The sequence below is a fragment of the Melopsittacus undulatus genome, chromosome 16, assembly GCF_012275295.1.
Source record: "Melopsittacus undulatus isolate bMelUnd1 chromosome 16, bMelUnd1.mat.Z, whole genome shotgun sequence".
NCBI lineage: Eukaryota > Metazoa > Chordata > Aves > Psittaciformes > Psittaculidae > Melopsittacus > Melopsittacus undulatus.
Window position 1 is genome coordinate 446,007 of NC_047542.1, and position 20,578 is coordinate 466,584.

At 46.3% G+C, this 20,578-nt stretch overlaps 1 protein-coding gene across 1 annotated transcript in view; it reads left to right on the plus strand.

Moving 5' to 3' along the window:
* Window positions 1–20,578, plus strand: part of PKP1 (plakophilin 1) — a 43,005-nt gene that overhangs the window by 17,813 nt on the left and 4,614 nt on the right. Inside the window, exons 4-12 of the mRNA XM_005140805.3 lie at window positions 6,137–6,281; window positions 7,959–8,166; window positions 8,997–9,174; window positions 11,056–11,170; window positions 12,354–12,509; window positions 12,613–12,789; window positions 14,674–14,827; window positions 15,330–15,516; window positions 18,934–19,018. Coding sequence (XP_005140862.1) covers window positions 6,137–6,281; window positions 7,959–8,166; window positions 8,997–9,174; window positions 11,056–11,170; window positions 12,354–12,509; window positions 12,613–12,789; window positions 14,674–14,827; window positions 15,330–15,516; window positions 18,934–19,018 — 1,405 coding nt within the window. The remainder of the gene's footprint in view (window positions 1–6,136; window positions 6,282–7,958; window positions 8,167–8,996; window positions 9,175–11,055; window positions 11,171–12,353; window positions 12,510–12,612; window positions 12,790–14,673; window positions 14,828–15,329; window positions 15,517–18,933; window positions 19,019–20,578) is intronic.

Here is a 20,578-nt window from a genome sequence, read left to right on the forward strand (position 1 = left end):
AATTGAAATAAAAAGTCCAATTGGAGTAATTTACCTATCCAGGAAAGAGAAGGGAATGGAAGATGTTCAGTTCCTTCCTGTGCAAAGCACCCAATCCCATTGGGGTTAGGAATTATGCAAGGGTGGAGGATGGTCCTTCAAGTCCCAGCATCAGGTCCCTTCTTGTAAAAGCTGCCTACAACAATCGAGCATGTAAAACACACGAGTGAGCTCAGACAGTCCCAGGCTGATGTATCTGCAGCAGAGCTCTCGCTACAAAAAGACCTGGTGGGGTTTTGATGGCATTGCAGTGGTGTTGATTCAGAGCTGCCCTGATGCTGATGGCAACGCTGCCTCTGGCATTGGAGCACTAACCATATTCTGCCTCCATCTGTGAAGAGCTTTGGTCTGCACAACTGCAGTCTTGGAGGACTCTGGTTTGTGTGGTTTGAAGTGCACTACTGTTGCTGCATCACTGTCACACAGGGCCTGCTCTGCACCAATGCAAAGGTTATCACAATGCCCAGCCACAGGCAGCAGCTTGTCACACAAACCCTAGAAGCTCCCGAGCTCATTCCTGGTAGTCCCTAGTCCAAAAGAGAGCTTACATGCTGCGGTACATGAGTGAGACTAACTGGGCCCATAGGCTTTGTCCTAACTCACACCAAAAGCCTGAGACTGTTGAGCCATTGGCCCAAGGCATGATGTAGCTACAGAGAAAATCCTGCCTCAAAGTCATTGTTGTGAACCAAGTCATACCCTTTATCACATGGAAATGTTGATTTCCAGATTTCTCTGCTAATTCTCTGCTCAGCCTCTCTCTTTCTGTATTGAGTAGATGTTCAGAGCGTGTATACTAAGAAATGTGACTCACCCATTAGCATTGTTGCCATGAAACCATAGCTTCCCATGTGGCTGGTTACTCCATGTTTAACACATGGAAAATCAGCCCTGGCCAACTCAGAACACTGGTGGCATTGGTTAGCTCCTTTCAGAAGCTTTGTAATTCTTCTGGAACAGGAAACAGATGTTACAGACATTGGAAGTAACTTGTTCTAGGGAATTTCTGACTAAAAGAGTGGTGGGAAGGGAGGCAGAAAGATTAAACTTGGGGCTGCAGCTTCCCTTCTGCCTAGGGAAAATGCTGCTCTTCAGAAGTTAGGCAAGCAGGCTCTGTCCAAAGCAAGCCTGGCTCTGCACAGTGCTCATGGTTATAGACTTGGCCATCGCCTTGGAAAGGTCACTTGAAGAATAATGGCATTTTCTGAAGAGAAGAACTGCTGCTGTGAGAGGAACACTCTCCAGTGCTGGCTGCCCTTCGGTTAGGGAGTGGCTCCATTTACACACTTCTGGCTTGAGGCATGGCTCATCTGGCAGAACTGGTTCTGATGTGGAAATGTCGGGCTTCACGTCGCTGGTAGGCTCAGCTGGGGCTGTGTCCCCTGAGTAAGTCTGATCTGGCTGATGCACACCCCCTGCTCCCCACAAAATTCACAGCAGAGCTGCATTTGTTAGAGGGGGTTCTACAGGCACTTCTGCTCCTACCTCAAAGGGGATGAGGTTGGCACAAGTTTTGTCAATGTACTAAGGAGCTATCCTGTTTGAAAACAGTGTTTATTTGGAAGGCCATCAGCCCTTGTAATAGGGTATCTGGCAGGTCACTGTTAGCCTTGGTCTGTAGAGTGCTTTTTATGGGGAAGGGGCCTCCAGAGATGGGTTAGGACCATATCTGGGCTCTTTTTGCTGTGTAGGACTGTTCCTGTTTGGAGGATTCTGCACTTAGAGAGCCTGATCTTCATTTGGGTAGGTTGATCTGTGGGTAGGGAGAGGGTTGCTTGTAGGCATCCCATTATTAACCTCTGTATGCAGGAAGAGGGGTTACCTGGGTAATAGCTGCTGGTAGTTTCCTGTTTGGGGCTCTGTTCTTCCTATTCTAGCAGTTCTTTGGGTAGAGGTTTTGTCTTTATACCAAGGATAATTTTGTGTTCAGTTTTCATGCTGTAAATCTCCCGTGTAAGTGGGTATCTTGTCCACAGATTAGCAAACTGTGAGCACAGGGGAGGGCTAGATAGTTTCCACAGTGATGCAGTGCAGTGATTTCCATTGCTGTGAGAGTGATTGCAGTGGGACATGCGATCCACTGGCTCTGTCTGTGATACAGAACTCCTCCGCAATGCAGTGACTATGGGCAGTGTCAGTGCTGCTCAAGAGTGGTGCTTCTCAAGTGTCCTATGCCACAGATCTGATCTCTTTGGAGGATGTTAAAAAGGGGCCATTGGACGCTCATTCTCAGGTCATGAGAATGGCTCATAGGCATCAAAATACTGAGTATGCAAGCACTGACAAACTCTGCACTGAACACTTAGTTCAGTTATTTGTAGATAGGTCACAAAGTTATCTGATTTCTGGAACTACTCTTGATTATGTGATTGCTTCCATTTATTGCACTGGCTTTGGCTGTGTCAGGCATGGAAGAGCTCTCTTTCTGGTAACTCTCAGAAGAGTCTTTCCTCTTACAGAAGCCACTCTAGCTGCTGAAAGCACCTTTCCTCCAGCTAGCTGATGAGTAGTTTACCTAAACGTTTTTAGGGAGAAACCATTCAGTGATTCTATGATAAACTAAACCATGATGTAGGCTTTTACTCATCTCATAGTATTGATTCTGGTGATGAAGTCTGAGTTTTGCACTGTGTGCTCAGATCAGGAGGTTAAACAGTACTGACTTGCTTTGGGAAACCTCCTCCTGAAGTATATTCTCTTCCACCACCCCTGTCATGATCCTGCCTCAGTGAGCAGAAGAGAGAATTTCTGCTGTCCCTTCCAGACATACTTCTCAATAACCACTCAGGGATTAAGCCATTAGGGTTTGTAAGCATTATGTCATATCTGGAACAACATTTCCAAGCTCAATGCACCTGTTCTGGGCTCAGAAGTTCATGGGCTTTTCTGGTGGCTTCTGCTCAAAGGTGGATTTCAATGAGCAGCACTCACTTTTTGCCACAATACAGCTTTCTGCAGTGGCAATGTCAGTGCCCCTTGGTTAACTCCAGGGGAAAGCCAGATGTCTGAGCAGGAGACATAGCAGAGAGCCCACACTAATCCTATCCCTTGTGAAGGATTCAGTGTATTCTTATTTGTGAAGACGAAGAGGTGAGCTGGGATGTTTGCAGACATTCCCCAGTTGGTGATACAGATCAGGAGCCACTAATGGACACCTACACTATGTGTTGTCTTCCATAATACCACATGCACCTTTGGCCTTATTTTAAGATGTGGATGCATTTCCCTTTGGTGTTCTCTGTATATTGAGCAATTGCTGTGGAGCTCTGAGTGATGCTGCTCTGGCAGGGTTTATATCATTGCGCATAGAGAGGATCCCCTCCTCCCTGTTTCATTGTGTGCCCATCTTCCTTGGTATCTATGCACTAAGCAAAGCCTGAGGGGAAGCTCCAGCTGAGAGTGCAGTGGCATCATAACCTTGATACCATGTCCCAGAGGTGGATGTGGCTGCTTGGCATGGAGCATGGCTACTGGGTTTGTTCCAGTGTGGCCTGACTGTGGAAGTCTTGGATGTGCTGGACACTCTGAGTGTCTTCATACTGATTTTGTTAATGAACAATGGAATTTGTTAGGATTTTCTCGCTTCCTCCTCTCCTGGGAATTGTAGCCCCAACAACCAGAATGGAGGCTTAGATCTGGTTAACACAAACCAATCTGCTAATAAGAAGTGAACAACAGGCATTAGTATCAAATCAGGGAATTTGCTTTTCTGTGATACTGATCCTCTTAAGTGTCTGTTTCCCTTCCATGCCTGAATCTGATCATCTCATTTGTCTCCTGTTGAATCATTTCTAATTGAGATCTCTCTCTGTTCTGATTGCTTCTTTCTTGTGGAAGAAGAACAAGCTTTGGAGCTCTTCTTACCAGGCACATAAGCCCAGGTTGGAGATGGCCACAGTCCAAGTATTTGTCTTGGAGCAGGCTGTTGTGCTCATAGATCTGGTTGAGAATATCCCTGACCGGCTGATGAACAATCTCCCATTAGCATGGGCTTTGCCATGGTGATTATGTTCTCAGTAGGAGAAACTGAGGCAGCATGACTGAGCCCGGCCACCCACCCTCTGTGAACTTCTCCTGTTGGTGAGCCAGCAGGTGAAATGGAACCTTCCCCATCTTTTCTCACACAGAACTGGACCCAGATATGTCCTTTTTCCATGCTGAAGGAGGATTTGGCCCTCTTATGTAGTAGATGTGTAGAAAATTGTCTTCCTTGAGTAGTTGGACCAATAACAGATGTCCTTTCCCGAAAGAGTGCACCTCATACAGGGTTTTTTCTCAATTGGATAAATTATAAAGGGAAGAGGTCCCTCTGGTGCTCCTTATGCTGGATCCATTGCTCTACTGTGTGCCTCAGGAGCGTGAAAAAGACTAAGCAAAAAATCACAGCATCCTGGATCCAAACCAAAGATTTCTGAGATTCTCTAGTTTAAACTTTGTCTTTCCAGTTTTGTGTTCCCGTGCTGCAAGTATAATGGAAGTTTCCTGGAGTTTTGATAAAGGTACAAACTTGAAAAGTCATATGATGAACCGATGTTTTATTGTTAATATAGAAATAGAAGTGGAACAAGGTTCAGCTAACATTAGACAATGATTAAGGTCCAATCCCAGACTGTGGTCTCTCATTCCCATGTACCAGCAGTGGCAGAGGTACCTCCAGTGGGCGGGTCTTAGAAAAAATGCCTAAGACATAGGGCGAGCTGTTCTTTGGAAGCACCTGTGTCTCTCCATTAACTACACAGGTGCTTAAATAAGTCATTTAAACTGAATACAACTTTATACCTGTGAGGGTAGGGAAGACAAAAGGTTCTCTTGCAGTGTCACAGCGAAGTTGTTGGCTTTTGATGTGTTTGTCATGGAATTTCCCATAGTATTGTGGATGTTACTCTGTGCTGTGAATAGGAGCTGTGAAAGGAGGTGAACCTTTGGGTGCCTAAGGACAAAATACCTTATCTTAAAGTGCTGGTGCTGGTGACCACACATGGGTGTCCTTTCTAGACCTTTATTCTTAACATTTCTCTGGCACAATCAAAATATGTCTGCACATTCCGTGCCTAGAAGAAGCCATTCCCTCACAGTAATATTTAATACTGCAAATATAATAGGTTCATTTAAAGAACTTAATAAAAACCACTCTGTTTTGTTAGTCTATTGAACTATGTGAAGATGTTCAGCCTCTCTACATAGTCACTAGTACGACATGGAGCAAAAGCTTATATACAAATTGATGTGGTTCAAACAGGAGCTGATCTTCCTGATCTCCAGGTAAATTCCTCCATCAATCGCAGCTGGATTCTGAACAAGGAATAACATCAGACAGGCACAACAATGACCTAGTTGTCCTAGCAAAGCCCCCACACTTGATTTCATCCACTGCTAACAAAGCACTTCCCATTTGTATCCTGTCACTGGTGTTTATATTTTTCCCAAGTCCTGCTCCAACCCAGAGATATGAATACCCTTCCCCTGGAGTCTGTAGGCACATTCTTTATCTATAACAGGGGGTGATGATTGTGGCTAACTTCTATGAAGGGCTGGAGACTACCAATGTAAAGATACCCTGAGAGCAGGAAGTCTCAGTGCTGTTATTAGTATTTCATGCACTCAGTATTTGTCCATCCCATCGCTCCAGACATGGCTGTTGCCTTTTCTTCCAGCCTCCCAAGACCATCAACTCCTCTCGCATTTTTGCTTCTACCACATCTTACATCAAAGGGTCTGTCTAGATTGTCCTAACAACCTGATGGTTGGTTTCACTCTTGTCCACGAATTCTTTTATTTGACGAACAGTGTATACTGGTTCTGTTCATGAAACCTTCCACTGCAGACATGAATAGACATCTAGCACCTCAACTGAGTTCTTGTTTTCTGTTAGACTGGATCTATAGTTTATTGTCCTTAATGTCCTCCACTATATGTTTTCCACTCTTATCATCTCTTTTTTTGAGACAGAGACATGCACTCGGGGTGCACCATGTGGTTTGTGTGGCAATATGACAATATCTTATGTTTTGTAATTGATTCCTTCCTCATAATTCCCAGTACTGACGTAGCCCTTTGGCTGAGCACTCAACCAATGCTGTATTTCTCTTTAACACAGAATATGTGGTGATGAGATAGACGGCGGTACAATGACCATCCAGAAAGCCATACAGCTCCTGTGCTCCTCTGATGACAAATACCAGGCTATGGGTGCTTACTACCTCCAGCACACCTGCTTCCAGGAGGAGTCTGCCAAGCAAGAGGTGAGCAAACTCCTTCAGAGCTCTGCTGTCACACTGGATGTGGTGGCACACGGGATGGATGAAACTGGTTTCCTTAGTACCAAGGATCCACAGGTCCCCTTGGTTTTAATGATGGAGCCTTATACTTTGTTAGTCACACTCAGGAATGAATTAAGTAGGTTTTCAACTATTAGTGGCCACTTTCTCTTGGTAGCAGTCAGTCAGGATTTTAAGACAGAGGAATAGTTATGAGGCAGCAGAGGAGACAGTGTCCACATTGTCACTGTGAGCTGCTGTGGCACAGATTGATGGGTTTTGGTGATATGGAGGCAGCCATCCAGATGCAGTGTCCTCTTCTGGCTGCAGTTGCACCCAGTTTCACACAGATCTCACAGCTGCAGTGTCAGACACACAGGATTGCTCTAAACCCCACTGCGATGCTCATTGTGCTTTGTTCAGTGATATTTCAGTCATTTTCCACCATTTCAGCTATTTTCAGCCATTTTTGCCATGTAAGCCAGTTTAGAGATCTTGTACAACATTATTCGATCAAACAGAAGTGCTTCTTATAGTGAAGATTATTTTTCTTATGCTCTTACTCTCCCATTACTACATTTGTGCCAATGCGCAGCAAAGGAGCCAACCTCAAGAATGGATCTGCTGTGGCACGACTGTCACACACGTTTATCCCACCCTAGAGTGTTTGCAATCATACAGACACGGGTTCATCAAGATTCCATCCCTATTGAGGTGGTTTTCCATTTCCTGGCACAATAGTGGAGCGGGATATGCTGGCAGAGGGTAGGAATGTACCCATTTGTTCCCAGAGGGTGCGGGTACCCCAGCCCCACATCACAACGGGGAATGGTGGGGCAGCCGCACCCTTTGTTGCCATTGAAAACATTCTCTGAGCACTGGCCTGTCCCATTGCTTCCCAGAAGGATGTGTCAGAGCAGGCGCATGAGTCACCCCAACGCACGCTTGTTTGCTGCCCTGTCTAAAGGGTGCTCATTCATGTCCTGTTGTCAGCAAGATCTCCAGCCCATGGATGGGTTTGTGCCAGGAGGGGATTCATGTGGGATCATGTTCCCAAAGTGGGAACACTCATCATTCTGGAGAGGATTTGCCTTCAAAACCTCCCTGGCATCTGTGTGATGTCCTGCAGGTTGGGGTTCACACCTCTTTCCAGTGCTGGTCCTGCTGAGTGCTGTGACATGGCCCAGTACTGCTTCTGGCTGACCTAGAGGGTGTTTACACCGTACCATGGCAGTCTCTCTAAGCTCAGCCTGTGATTTCAGGAGGCAGATAAATTACCACATCGTGTTATTATATTGCTATAAATGGCCTGGACAGATAGCCAGAGCAACATTTCCACCTGATGCAGACTGACAGAGGTAGGAGAAAGTTTGTGGGAGCAAGCACCTTTCATCAGCAAAGGGTTCAGTCCATGGCCATTACTCATAGACGTCTACTTCTAGAGTTTCAGCTCCAACCTCAAGGCCAGCACCTTTGTGTTCGTGACCTATGGCCTGAACCAGATATGCCATCTCTGAGTTGTAGCCATCCTTTCCTGCCAGGTCTGCTTTTCCAGCTTCCCTACTTATGTGCCATGTTCACTGCTTGCATTGCCATGACAGTTCCCTATCCCAGTGATGCTCCGCACCCTGTGCTGATGGCAGCATGTCTCTCTTGGTGCAGGTCTATCGGCTGGGGGGAATCGCCAAGCTTGTGGAACTGCTCCGCAGCACGAACCAGAACGTACAGCGAGCAGCAGCCGGAGCCCTCCGGAACTTGGTCTTCAAGAATCCAACCAACAAGATAGAAACCCGGCGGCAGAATGGGATAAGGGAGTGCGTGAGCCTCCTGCGGAGGACAGGGAACACTGAGATCCAGAAACAACTGACAGGTACACAGCAAACTGCTCAGCCCTCAGCAAGGGGCATGCTCCTACCTGCCTGTGGTCCATGGTGCTCCAGCATGCAAAGACCCAGTAGCCATGGTGCTGCTGTAGAACCAAGTGGATGTTTTATGCTCCTGTCACACCAAATAGTCTAAAACAGAAGGCAGAGATGGTCTTGGCCTTTCAATGTCCTCTAAGGGTTCCTCACACCATTCATGTCCACCAGAAAAACACCTGACCCAGGTTTCCCCCCACAGCTATGATCACTCTGCCATTCCCATGCCTTTCTGCACCCCTGGCCTCCATGCTGCTGCCAAGGAAGGCCAGTGGTGTTGGCAATCCCAATATGGTTGGTCAGGTTATCTCACTGGTGTCTCATCTTTTCTCGAAGGATTGGCATGGCAGTGCTGGGGAACAGTCGGACCTGATGATCTTGAAGGTCTTTTCCAACCTGGTTGATTCTATGGCACAATGGTTCCATGATATGAGTTTGTTGGTGCAGGTCACCCTCAGCTGTGGTTGAGGTCTTGTGTGTAAGCCTTCATGAGCTCACTGGGGTGATGCCTTCCCCTGCTACCCAATGGCCATAAAGAGTGATTATGGAAGGAGGGAGGATGCTTAGATGCCCACCTCCACCTGAAGCGCTGCTGCTGGTCTGTCCTGCCTGTCTCCAATACAGATGGACAGAGACTAGGATTTAGGGCAGCCTCTGCACCCTTAGCTCAAAGAGGGATGAAAGGAAGAAGGACTTCGTAGCTGGAATTCACTCTGACCTAAAGGAAGTTTCTAATGCATGGTGACCCCCTGCTTGAGCTTGTCTTCTGCCTCCTTCCTAGGACTGCTCTGGAACCTCTCCTCCACTGATGAGTTAAAAGAAGAGTTGATACAGGAGGCTCTCCCCGTCCTGACAGACTGTGTTATCATCCCTTTCTCTGGCTGGTCTGATGGCACCGGCAATAGGACAAGAGAAATTATTGACCCAGAAGTATTCTTCAATGCTACAGGGTGTTTGAGGTGAGTCAACACGCAGAGATTTACTGCAGCTTGTGTATGTTGAGAAACACTGAAGCTGTCTAAATCACCTTACAATAAGCTAAAGACATTCTCGCTCCAATTGCATTAATACAAATCTCTCCTTTGAGAAAGCTTTCCTAAGGTGCAGAAAAATGTAAAACATTTTTCCTAGTATTTCCTAGCATTATTGGAATTCTCTAGGTGGGGAAAACAAGCATTAACCTACTGGTTTTAATAACTGGTTAAGTTCAGAGCAACCCCATTGCCCTGGCCTTTTCCTGGCTCGTATCATCAGGCTGGTCAGAGCAGAGTGAGCACAGAGTAGTTCATTCTGTTCACGGGAAAGCCAGATCCCTTTTGCAGAGGATCTTCGCCCTGACTTGCTGTTTCTCCCACCACCCTCCTCCACTTGGATGTGAGCTCCTGTCTCACTGGGAACAAGTGGGAAAGAAAAGAAATGCCCTGTATAATTAGGTACTTTCATCAACTGAAGCTCTCCCCGAGGGAGTGCAGCACCAACCACACCCTTACCAGACATGCAGCTAGTAGGAGCTGTATCTGCTTATGAAACGAAGTGGGTGAACACAGTGGGGGCCTTTTGAGACGTGATACTATCGCCTTCTGTGGCTGGGAACCGTGTCTGAAAGATAGCGAGTGCTGCTCCCTTCCCTGTCTTGGAAGGCACCTTCCTCGTGCGGGGAATGTTGGGATGTGTGGTGTATGTTCACGTGAGGTGCTCCACTCTTTAAGACCATCTCAACCCACCAGTGCCATAAAATACCCCGTTAAAATAAGGGAAAGGGTAGGATGGTGGCTTGTAAAAGGAGCTCTCCATGGAGTTTGGCTCAAGGTGGGCTCTGTCTCCTGTCTGTGGCACCAACACCCCCAGTGAAGTCTGCCCGATGCAGGTCATCCAGGGAGCAAAAGAGGCTGGGGGGGGCAGGACTGGGGAGCAAGGTGAGTAAGGAAAGCAGAGTGGTTGTGTCCAGAGCCCCTGCTCTGAGGGGTGAGCCAGGATTGCTCTGACTCACTGCCCTGCCACATCATAACACAGAGATGAGAACAGCCTTATGTTTGCCCTGGGCTCCAGCCATTGCTGCTCAAGCATTTCTGGATTGCAGATGAATTCATGTTAATGAGGAGGCTGCAAATCACAGTGAACACCAAATCCAGTTCTGGAATGCCTGGAGTGAATATCTCACAAGGACTGCCATCCTCTCTTTGTTTTTCATGTACAAGCTACAAAGCAATAAAACAGGGAAGAGGAAAAAAAAAACCCAACAAAACAACGAAAAACATTTCCTGTTACTGGAAAAGCTCCCCTGTCCTGATAGAAACCAGTGCTCAGGAATACACTACACCATTACAAACTGGTCAGTCCCTTTGGTCAGAGTGATTGCCGCTCTTCAGCCTCTCTGACCCCCTATTTCCCACACAAATATTGCTGTTGACCCTTTGTAGCTCCATACTTGCAACCAGATGCACCTTCCTGATCTTCAGCTGGTCCTTATTCAGTCTTCTCTTTGGAAACACCTCCAAGGAGGTGATGAGTCTGTGTAATGTCACATGCATAGCCTCTAAGGCAAAATATTGCTGATAGTTACTCTCACTAGGAGGATGTTTTCTATGCAGAGCATATTAAAGGGACATTTTCTTACATGAAATCAGTCCTAAAGAGAAACAAGAGGGCTGTGCACCACTGCAGTCCTGCAGAAGGTCTCCAAACTGAGAGCAGCACACCAGCCTTGCTGAATCTAAAGAAACATCCTTAAACTCAGTGATACTCATAGCCACAACAGAGTCCATAGAGACTGACTGGTAAGCGAACTCAACCCTCTCTCCTCCTTCTTTCCTGCCATGTTCTGCGATGGCTTCCTTCAGAAACCTGAGTTCTGCAGACATGGGGCGCCAGACCATGAGGAATTACCCTGGCTTGATTGATTCAGTCATGACTTATGCTCAGAACTGCGTGGCTTCCAACCGACCCGATGACAAGGTACCAGATGCTCACCCCAAGCTCTTTGCTAGCATTCAGCCCCATAGTTAATCACTGCAACTTCAGGAATACCTCAAAATCTCTTTCAAATAAACACAAGAGGGGACTGGACCCTTTGTGGCTGCTCTTGTCCTTCCAAATCCCAGTGCAGACTGTTGTAGGATTGCAGTCTTCTGTGCTCTAGGAAGGAACTAGAGGTGGGTTTACAATTTCCCTTTAACAAACAGAGAAACAGCAAAATGTTTTGGCTGCTGATCCCCTAATATGTTTTCCACCTTTCACTCCCACCCTGGAATCCTTCCAGCATGTAATCCACCATCTATCACTTCCCAGCACTACATCACTTCATCCAGCAGCACTCAAGTATGTAAGTCCCAGATTGGCACTGCATTCAGCAGGAAGCCAAGAGCTGTCATTTCTCTGCCAGTCCCCTAACTGTGACTGGTTGCTGCATATAAATGGCCCTTACCTTGGATGAAATAGCATTATAGCCATATTTTTAGGAGCTTAACATCTGTGACACTAAACAGATACCCTAAAGTCATCAGTGTCCAGTAAGTACCAAAATTCCTTCAGATGAGCTCAGGATTAAGCAAATCATCTTTTGAGAATGGCTTTTGCAAGATCAGTTTCAGCAGCACATAACTGAACGCAGCTCTCTGGAAATGTAAGCACAGGTTTTGATGCTAGTTGTAGGTATCTGATGGAAATTCTCCCTTACTCTTTACACTGGGAACTCTGACTTACAGGTAATGGAGGCTTAAAAGCCTCTTCTTAGTAAAAAGTGTCCCCAGATCTGTAGCTGTGGCTTGGATAAAGTCACTAGAAGTTGACTTGGCAAGAGGAAGACTTTCAAGATTTGGAATTTCATGATGGGCACTTTGATACAAACACCCTCTGCTCTCTTTTCCTGTTTATCAGCTTATTCGTTACAGTGGGACCTAACGAGGTTCAGAGTCAGTCAGCTCCCAGTATAGCATTTGGGCTATGTAGCCTTCATTCATGTCTACCCCCTTCCTTCCCATCATTGCTACCCTAAGCAGGGTCAGGAGCTTACATAGTGTAACTGCTAAAACAGCAGGATATGGCATGGTGTATGTTCTCTCTGTAGCTATAGCAGGTGCTGCTCCATGTTTTTCTGCCTAATGTGGTGCTTTGATTTTTATTCTGGGGGGGATTTCAGTCTGTGGAGAATTGCATCTGCATCCTGCACAACCTCTCCTACCGCCTGGATGCTGAAGTTCCCAACAAATACACCCAGCTCAACCACATGGCCCGGAGCGTTTATATGGACAAAACTCTCACAGGCTGTTTCAACAGCAGGAGTGGTAAAATGGAGGTAAGATGTGCCACAGGAGGCTTGGAAATGTGAAAGTCAGCCTTGGGCAGGGGCTGCGAGCAAAGAGCAAGATCTGAGCTCCCACTTTCTCTTATCTTTGTAGAATGATGAGTATGGTGTCCCCCTTCCAGAGGAGGATTTTAAACCCAAAGGACCCAGCTGGCTCTACCACTCTGATGCCATCCGCACCTACCTATCCCTGATGGATCAGAGCAAGAAGGATGCCACCCTGGAAGCTTGTGCTGGAGCTCTGCAGAACCTCACTGCTAGCCGAGGGCTGGTAAGGGCTTCTCTCTCTTCCACACGCATTCAGCCAAATGTGTCAGCACTTTACAGTAATCAGAAAGGAAAATGTCCTCCTTAAACCTCAGGGCACTATTGCAAGTCTTTGCACAGTGGATGCTCCAGCAAAGTATTTATTAATGCCAAACGTAGGGTCTCATGAGGGGTTATAATCAGCATCCTAAGGGTCTATCCCAGAGCCACAGACCGGGTTTCCAGGTTTTCCCAGTCTGTTGGTCATAACTACCAGCATCTACTGGTGTTGCCACCCCCCACAGGACATGAGTGAGTATTTGCCCAGATGTGCACATGTGGACAGATTTCATTAAAGGAATGAGAGAGGATGTGTGCGCGCCGCCACCTGTGTGCGTTTTCTAAGTGGGAGGTGGCTCTAATAACAGGGTGGGTTGTGCTCTGGATTGTGGCTCGTCCTCACATCATAGGTGCTTGTAAAATAGCTCTGACAGATGTCCTAACCTGTAGGTATGGCAGCATGGAGGTGACACGGGCTGCGTGACACCGTGGGTATTGCAGGAGCTAGGGCACGGCAAGGCAAACGTCATGACAGCAGCTCTGCTGTGGCCAATGTCGTTACCATGGGCATGTCCTCGCAAGCTGAGTTCACGTGGACAAACCTCAACTTGCCTGTTTGTGTCAAACTTCATCAATTCCAATTTAAATAAGATGGTTGGGGAGATAAAGAGATAATTGTTTCATATGTAGGGGAGGCGTGTCACATGTGCGAAGCGTTCCACCCAGCAATACGGAGTGACTCATGAATGGAGCCTTCCTAATGCTAGGACAGCATTAACTTGCCAGCTCTCATCCCTTGGGAGCTTTTGTTCCAAGTCTTCCAATGTGAAATACTTTGGGAACTTTTTGTGTTTGCAGTTTAACTAAGCAGTGCTGCTTACAACAAAGTGGACAGAGGCTGTCACTGTACAGGTAGAGCTGATCAGAGGAATGGCACTGGAGCTATGTGCTCCGTGGCAATCAACATCATTACACAAGAATGTCTTTTGGATGGGGGGAAGGAAACAAACAAAGAAAAACCAGCTCTGGCAGTGTTGAAGCAACTGATTTCATCCTTCTGGAACAGAAAGGCTGGAATTTGCCTGGATGTGCTGAACTGGCTTCTTCTTTCAAGGGGCTTATTCCAGCTCAGAGCTGAAGTTGGGGTGGGTTCCTGGATTTGCTGTCACTTGAAGGAAAGGAAAACCGAGGCATGTGCCTCCTGGAGCATGGGTCTCAGCCCACTGGAAAAGGATTGCCTTCCAGCCCATTCCCTCTATTCCCATGTCACTGTTGATGTGTCACTGGTTGTGCAACGATCTCCAGCAGCCTCTCTGATGGGGTAGTAGTTGAGTTCCATTTAAAGTCTATCAATAAGAGGGCAGTTTATTAAGGGTATATGACTTCAACATCCATGAACACATTGGCTACATCCTGAGATCTTCTAGATTTACATAAGCAAACATGAGATCAGGATGCAAGATGAGCATTTTTGGTCTTCAGACTTTTTTTAAAGGTATCCATTAGCTGTTCCTGTTCCACTGCAGCCTATTACTTGGGCATGGGAGGGAGATGCAAGGTCATGAAGGTAAAACCCAGCTTTTGGGAGTTATCAGTTGGATGAGAAGCTGCACCTGCTCAGGCTCCAGAAAGAGGACAGAAGTACCAGTTGTATCACAGAAGATGAGAGGCTGACTTTGCAAATGTCTGTGGAGAAGAGGGGTAAATGACAAAGTAAAGAGAATTATAGTAGCAAAAGATATACGGATGCTTATTTTACAATGTAGTCATATTTATCTGGCCCTGTACATCATTCCAGTTGTGTCCTCCTGGCACGGAAGTCATGAGATATCTCTGTTCTGTCTCCTAGATGTCCAATGCAATGAGCCAGTTGATTGGTTTGAAGGAGAAAGGTTTGCCTCGCATCGCACGGCTCCTCCAGTCCAACAGCTCTGAAGTTGTCCGGTCTGGGGCTTCTTTGCTGAGCAACATGTCCCGGCATCCTGTTCTCCACAAAACCATGGGTAAGTCATTTCCACCACAGTGGATTCCAGAACAATGTCTGGTTTTCAACTCTTAATAGCTGCCCATCTCGCTTTGTAAACCCCATGACAGGACCTAACGCAGCTGTGAAATTGGGCAAAGCCGTGTTATTTCTTCTGGCCAAAAGGACAATTACAGGAGATACCTGCAGGCTTAATTAACAAAATATGTGCTAGCTCAGTCTTTACAAGCATGTGGAATATTTTATGGCCAATGACAAATCTACAGGATCATGAGCACGATATTGTCTGGGGAACTGAGTTGGTCTTGACTATCCATGACCAGTGTCATTGCCCTTTCAGAGACCTGCAGCACTCTTTTTGTGTCTGAAAATCAAGTTGTGATCATTATACCATTACATTATTAGTGCCTCCTCCCAGAGATAACAATGCATTCTTGATTTGAATAGTGCTAATGCAAATAGTATCATTCACTTGTGCTAGGCTTTATTTAAACGTTGATTGGAACATTTCACCTCTTTAGGTCACCAGGTGCTCCCAGAGGTATCACGTCTCCTGTCATTCCAGTCTGGAAATACCAACAGCTATGGCGAGATCATGACATCAGCATGTTACACTCTGAGGAACCTCATCATGTCCAACCCACAACTGGGGAAGTCTTACTTGACAAGCAACATGCTAAATAATGTAGTAAGCCTGTGCCGAAATGGGTGAGTCTGGGGCAGAAGGCATGGAGAGGGTCATGAGAAGACATTTTTGAGCCCATGCACTGTGTGCAAAGCCAGATTAAACCCAGAGCATTTCCAACATCCTTCAGAACCTTAGAAAAGCATTATTCTTTCTTCTTTCCCACTCAGATCTTCCTGCAAACCTTACTATGAAGGTCAGGGCTGAGATTCAAGCACTGCTGATAGAGTGGGGTTGTGCTTAGCTTCAGTGTTCACATTTGTTCACCTTACCACTTTTTCTGTTGCAAAGTCCACCTCAGGTGGCAAAGATGCAGCTGTGATGATGTGTATTATAAGTACCTCCAGTGGTCTACACACGTGTATTTTGCAACGACTGAGCAAACTCAACACTTTTCTTTTAGGACTTGGTTTGAGTTTTGATGGTAGTAAATCCACCCTGCTTGTTATTCACACTCCTACAGCCCTGTGCAAAAGCTTGTCAACCCTTGCCAAGCTCTATGCTCATTTCTGGCCAGCCTGGTGTTAAACTTACAGGAGCTTTGACCATGTGTTCTGCTTCCTAGATTTTCATCTCTCCTCCCATCTGTCTTTGTTTTAAAATACCTTCTGCAGATAACCTATTGTTTTCTGTTGTGAAAAGACATTTGCATGCCTTCTCCATCAACCACTTGCAATCTACCACTTGTTTCATGGCAGTGAGAGATTCTCAGCCATTAAAAGTGGCCTCTATGTTTAGTTTGGACCTCAGCCAGTGAACATCGGTCAGTTTGCTGCTTTTATATGCTTCCACTCTCCAACAAGCCCAATTAACATGAAACCCAGCCCTCTCCTAAGTCTTAGTTGTTTTGAATGATATTTACTTCTGCTTAAAGTCCCACTTTGGATCCCTCAGACCAGTCGTCAGCTAATTTACTACTTCAGCAAAGCATTGCACAACTGGGGTTGTGCTTACCTTAATTGTCTTGACTGCTTTGTGTGATGAGCTTTGTTTGCAGTGACTCACTAAACTGCAAGGAGTTACTAAACTCTGATGTTCTCAGTGTGTTCCTGCTGTCTGTATCACAGATTCCTTCTGAGAAACTCCTCAGTTCTCACCATGTCCCAAACTCAAATTGTTCCTGTACCTCCGTTGTTCATTTCTGTCCCCAAAGTATTTTATACTGTTCAATTCATATGAAGAAATGATAATGATTTACACCCAGGACTAACCTTACTTATTCGAGCCAAGTCATTTCAGACTGTTCCCATAGGGCAGATGTGAAAGAAATCCCCCCACCAGTGAACTGGACGCTTGGTAGTTCACAAGTTACTTCACTTCTCCCACTTTCCTATGTAGCCTGTGAAGATGAAGAAGAACCTTTAGGCTAGGCTTTGTCTAGTCCTGCACCAGAAACAGCCTCACCCAGTTCCTGGTGGTAATAACTAGATCTAACACTTCTACTGGGGGCTCTTGCCTAAGTTGGATGCAGACCCCATGCTCCTCATACCAACAATGAATGTGGCAATTCAACACTATCAACCTCCTCCTTCGTAGCACCACTACCAGCAGAAACAGAGAACCAAGGAGGTCTCAGTGGTGACCAAATCACCATGGAGAACATCACCATGTTGCACCTTGTTAGTATTTCGCAGAGTTTTCTCTAATACTCTGCCTCAGTTTCCCTGTGGACACACTTCCCTTGCCTTCCAGCACTGGTGGTGGCTTTTCTGCATAATGCACATTTCCCCTTGTGTGCATTTGAAGCTGTACATCATTAGTTTAAGATGCTCAGACAGATTTGTATTCGTAATATAGAAAGAGCTTCCAGGTTACAGACAAGCAAGTTATGGAGTTTTTCCCTTCTTGTGTTCTCAAATGCCAACCATCCCTCCTCCAAGCTGATGTTTGCTTTACTTGATGCTTCTTGTAGCTGTATTCTGAGTGAAAGTCACCAACGGTTCAGCAGTTTATCTAATAGCTGTGGCTTCTTCTTCTTCCTGGAGATCCCAATTAAATAATTGTCTCTCTCCTGCATATATCCATGTTGAAGACATGGCCTTTATAGTGAAGATGGGTTTTGCTTGCTCTTTGCTACTTTTAACCCAAAAATTAAGCCAAAATATTGCATATTAGCTTCTTTTTTGTTTTTTGGTTGGTGATTCTGAAAATCAAGCTGCTGTTACCGGTTTTAATGGGATGTCTGATGGCTTTTTCATCCTTTTTCTCCAACTAAGCTGAAGAATATTCTTCTGCTGCTCATTTTCAAGCAACATTATTTCACTAATAAAATCACATCTCTTTCTCAATAATTCTACTGCTTCCACTAAAAGCTTTTCTCCAAAATCTTTTCCTGCACTTTAGAGCATTAGATTTTAAGTGCATCTCACAGTCCCTTTATCACTTACTTGTTTGAGTTTCTCTTTGTTCATTCACTTTTCACATCTTTTCTATTGTACAATTTAATGTTGCAGTTTAATTCTACCATAACATGTTTGAAAAATTCACTTTTCAGGAACCCTGAGTCCTTCTTTGACTATTTTCTTCTTTTTTTGGTGGAAGAGATTTCTTCTCATCCACAGACTTCCAAATTTCCATTTTTTTCCCAAAGATTGCACCTTGTAAACTTAGGACATCCTGAAAAAATCCTTCTTCAAGGAATTCCTTGGCATGTCCAGTTTCCTGCTGAGCACCATCAGTCCCATTTCTCATAGTCTGATGGGGCTTATTTTGAGGACCCAATGTTTGTGAAGCTGTAACATACAGGGAGGGTTCTGAGTCTGGCCTCATAGCTCTCCATCACCCTGGCTGATGCAGGCTGGGGCTGTTGCACTGAGCCCAAACCAGGAGTCTCCCACAGACAGGACAAGGTCCAGGAGATGAGGAGCAGTGATTGGAGCCAGCAAGGAGGTTCATATCTGCGTTGTTGTATGAAATGTTCTAAAATCATAAAAGGTGCTGCTATGACTCACGGTTTTGGAGCTGTTACTTGAGCAATTATCTATTAACTTGTGCTGAGTAAGGACTTAGGGTTGCAGGCATTGTTGTTACAAATGATCCCATCTCCTTCATTCTCACCAGGCAGTAATGCAGCCTGTTTCTCTGCTGCTGTCCCAAAGGGTTCACCCACACTGTCCCTACAGACTCCAGGAAAGGGTTGGCACAATTTCCCTTCTCTTTCCCTCTCCCAACTTTCACACCCCTGAAACACTCCTTCAGCTCAGTTTAATGCTCAATTTTCCACTCAAATCCTCCCCTTTTTCATTTGTCCTGTTCTGGTCCTGGAGGCTGTTGTCACATACTATCGCTGAGAGAGGAAGGAAGGTTTTACTGACAGCCCTCCATCAAGTCTAGCCAGCCTCCCAGCAGGAGATGGCTTTATTTAAAGGCTGTCAGTAACGTGTGTGGGTTGCTGCTCTGTGGCATGCCAGAATTCACCGGGGTTGCTTTCATCTCCCCAGGTCCTGTCCAAAAGCGGCCGAAGCTGCTCGCCTCCTCCTGACAGATCTTTGGTCAAACAGGGAGCTCCAGAGTGTGCTCAAGCAGGTAAGGAGAATGCCGACAAGAACAACCCAGGTCTTGACTCACTCACTGCCGTCAGTGAGTTGGCAAAGGCCATGATTCACCAGCAAGCCTGGGCAGTGGCTGCAGGAGCCCAGGGTGCTGGGAGGACCACAGTGCTCTCAGCACATGGGAACCCACCTCAGGTCTGAACAAGAGGCAGCAAATCACAACTGCCACTGCTGGGATTGACTTTAGGGACCAAGTGGGCAGTGGTGTGTTGTGTTGGGTGGCTTGTACCCTGAGGATGATGGTACTTTAGGTGGGCTCTTGCATGAAACAGTTGCCTTAGAATCATAGAATAGTTAGGGTTGGAAAGGACCTTAAAGCTCATCCAGTTCCAGCCCCCTGCCATGGGGGGTTTCACCTCACACTAAACCAGGTCTCCCAAGGCTCTGTCCAACCTGGCCTTGAACATTGCCAGGGATGGAGCATTCACAACCTCCCTGGGCAACCCATTCCAGTGCCTCAGCACCCTCACAGGAAAGAGCTTCCTCCTTAGATCCAATCTAAACTTCCGCTCTTGAAGTTTGAACCCATTAAAACCCATAGGCCCCCTTCAGATACTGGAAGGCTGCTATGAGGTCTCCACGCAGCCTTCTCTTCTCCAGCCTGAAGAGCCCCAGCTTTCTCAGCCTGTCTTCATACAGGAGCTGCTCCAGTCCCCTGTTTATCCTCGTGGCCTCCTCTGGACTTGTTCCAACAGTTCCATGTCCTTTATATGTTGAGGACACCTTGCTCCTGGCGCCAATGCTGTTGTGTGTGCACAGCATTGCTTTGTGCTGAGAACAGACCTGGATGTTTCACACTAGCCTGGGAGACTCCCTTCACTGCAGCCCGTTGTGTAGGATCAGCGAGTCCAAACAGATCCCTGGCAAGGTTCCTCCTCCTTATCCCCCCATTTTCTTCTGTGTTCATAACCCTACCCTGTGGTTACATCACCCCTACACTCAGGGTAATCTTTTCAACCAAGAAGAGGAGTATTTAGGGTTTGTTTTGCTCCCTGCAACAGAAACTGCGGAAGCGCAGAGCCAGACGGGGCCGTGAGCCAGCTCCCAGCTCGCGGTGGCTGTCTTTGAACAAGTTGGGTTTTTCCAACTCCACAGCAGCAGCACCTGCAGAGAGTAAAGGGCCAAATTAAAGAGAAGGAGCAGCATCCACAAAGGGGAGCACCCTAGGGGCAGGAAGGTAGAGAGCACCTAAATATTATTCTCATATTAACGGTTAGGGACTTTCTCCATAGGAGCTTGTGTAGCTTTGTGCCGGGCTGTGCTCAGGAGCCTGTGCCAACTCAATTTAATGTGACTGAGTCACTCCTGTGCTCACACAGATGTTCATTGCATAGGTATACATCACATGAGAAGGATGGGAGTATGCAAGGCTATATGCATCATGCATAAATCTTTGCCATTTTTCCAGGATGAGGAATAAGATGAAATAATGAAAATAAAGGTTTCCTCCAGTAAAGCTGGAGAAGTCTGACTGTTGGAGAGCAGAAAGCAGTGCAAGGAAGGCAAAGTCATAGAATCATACGGTGGTTTGGGT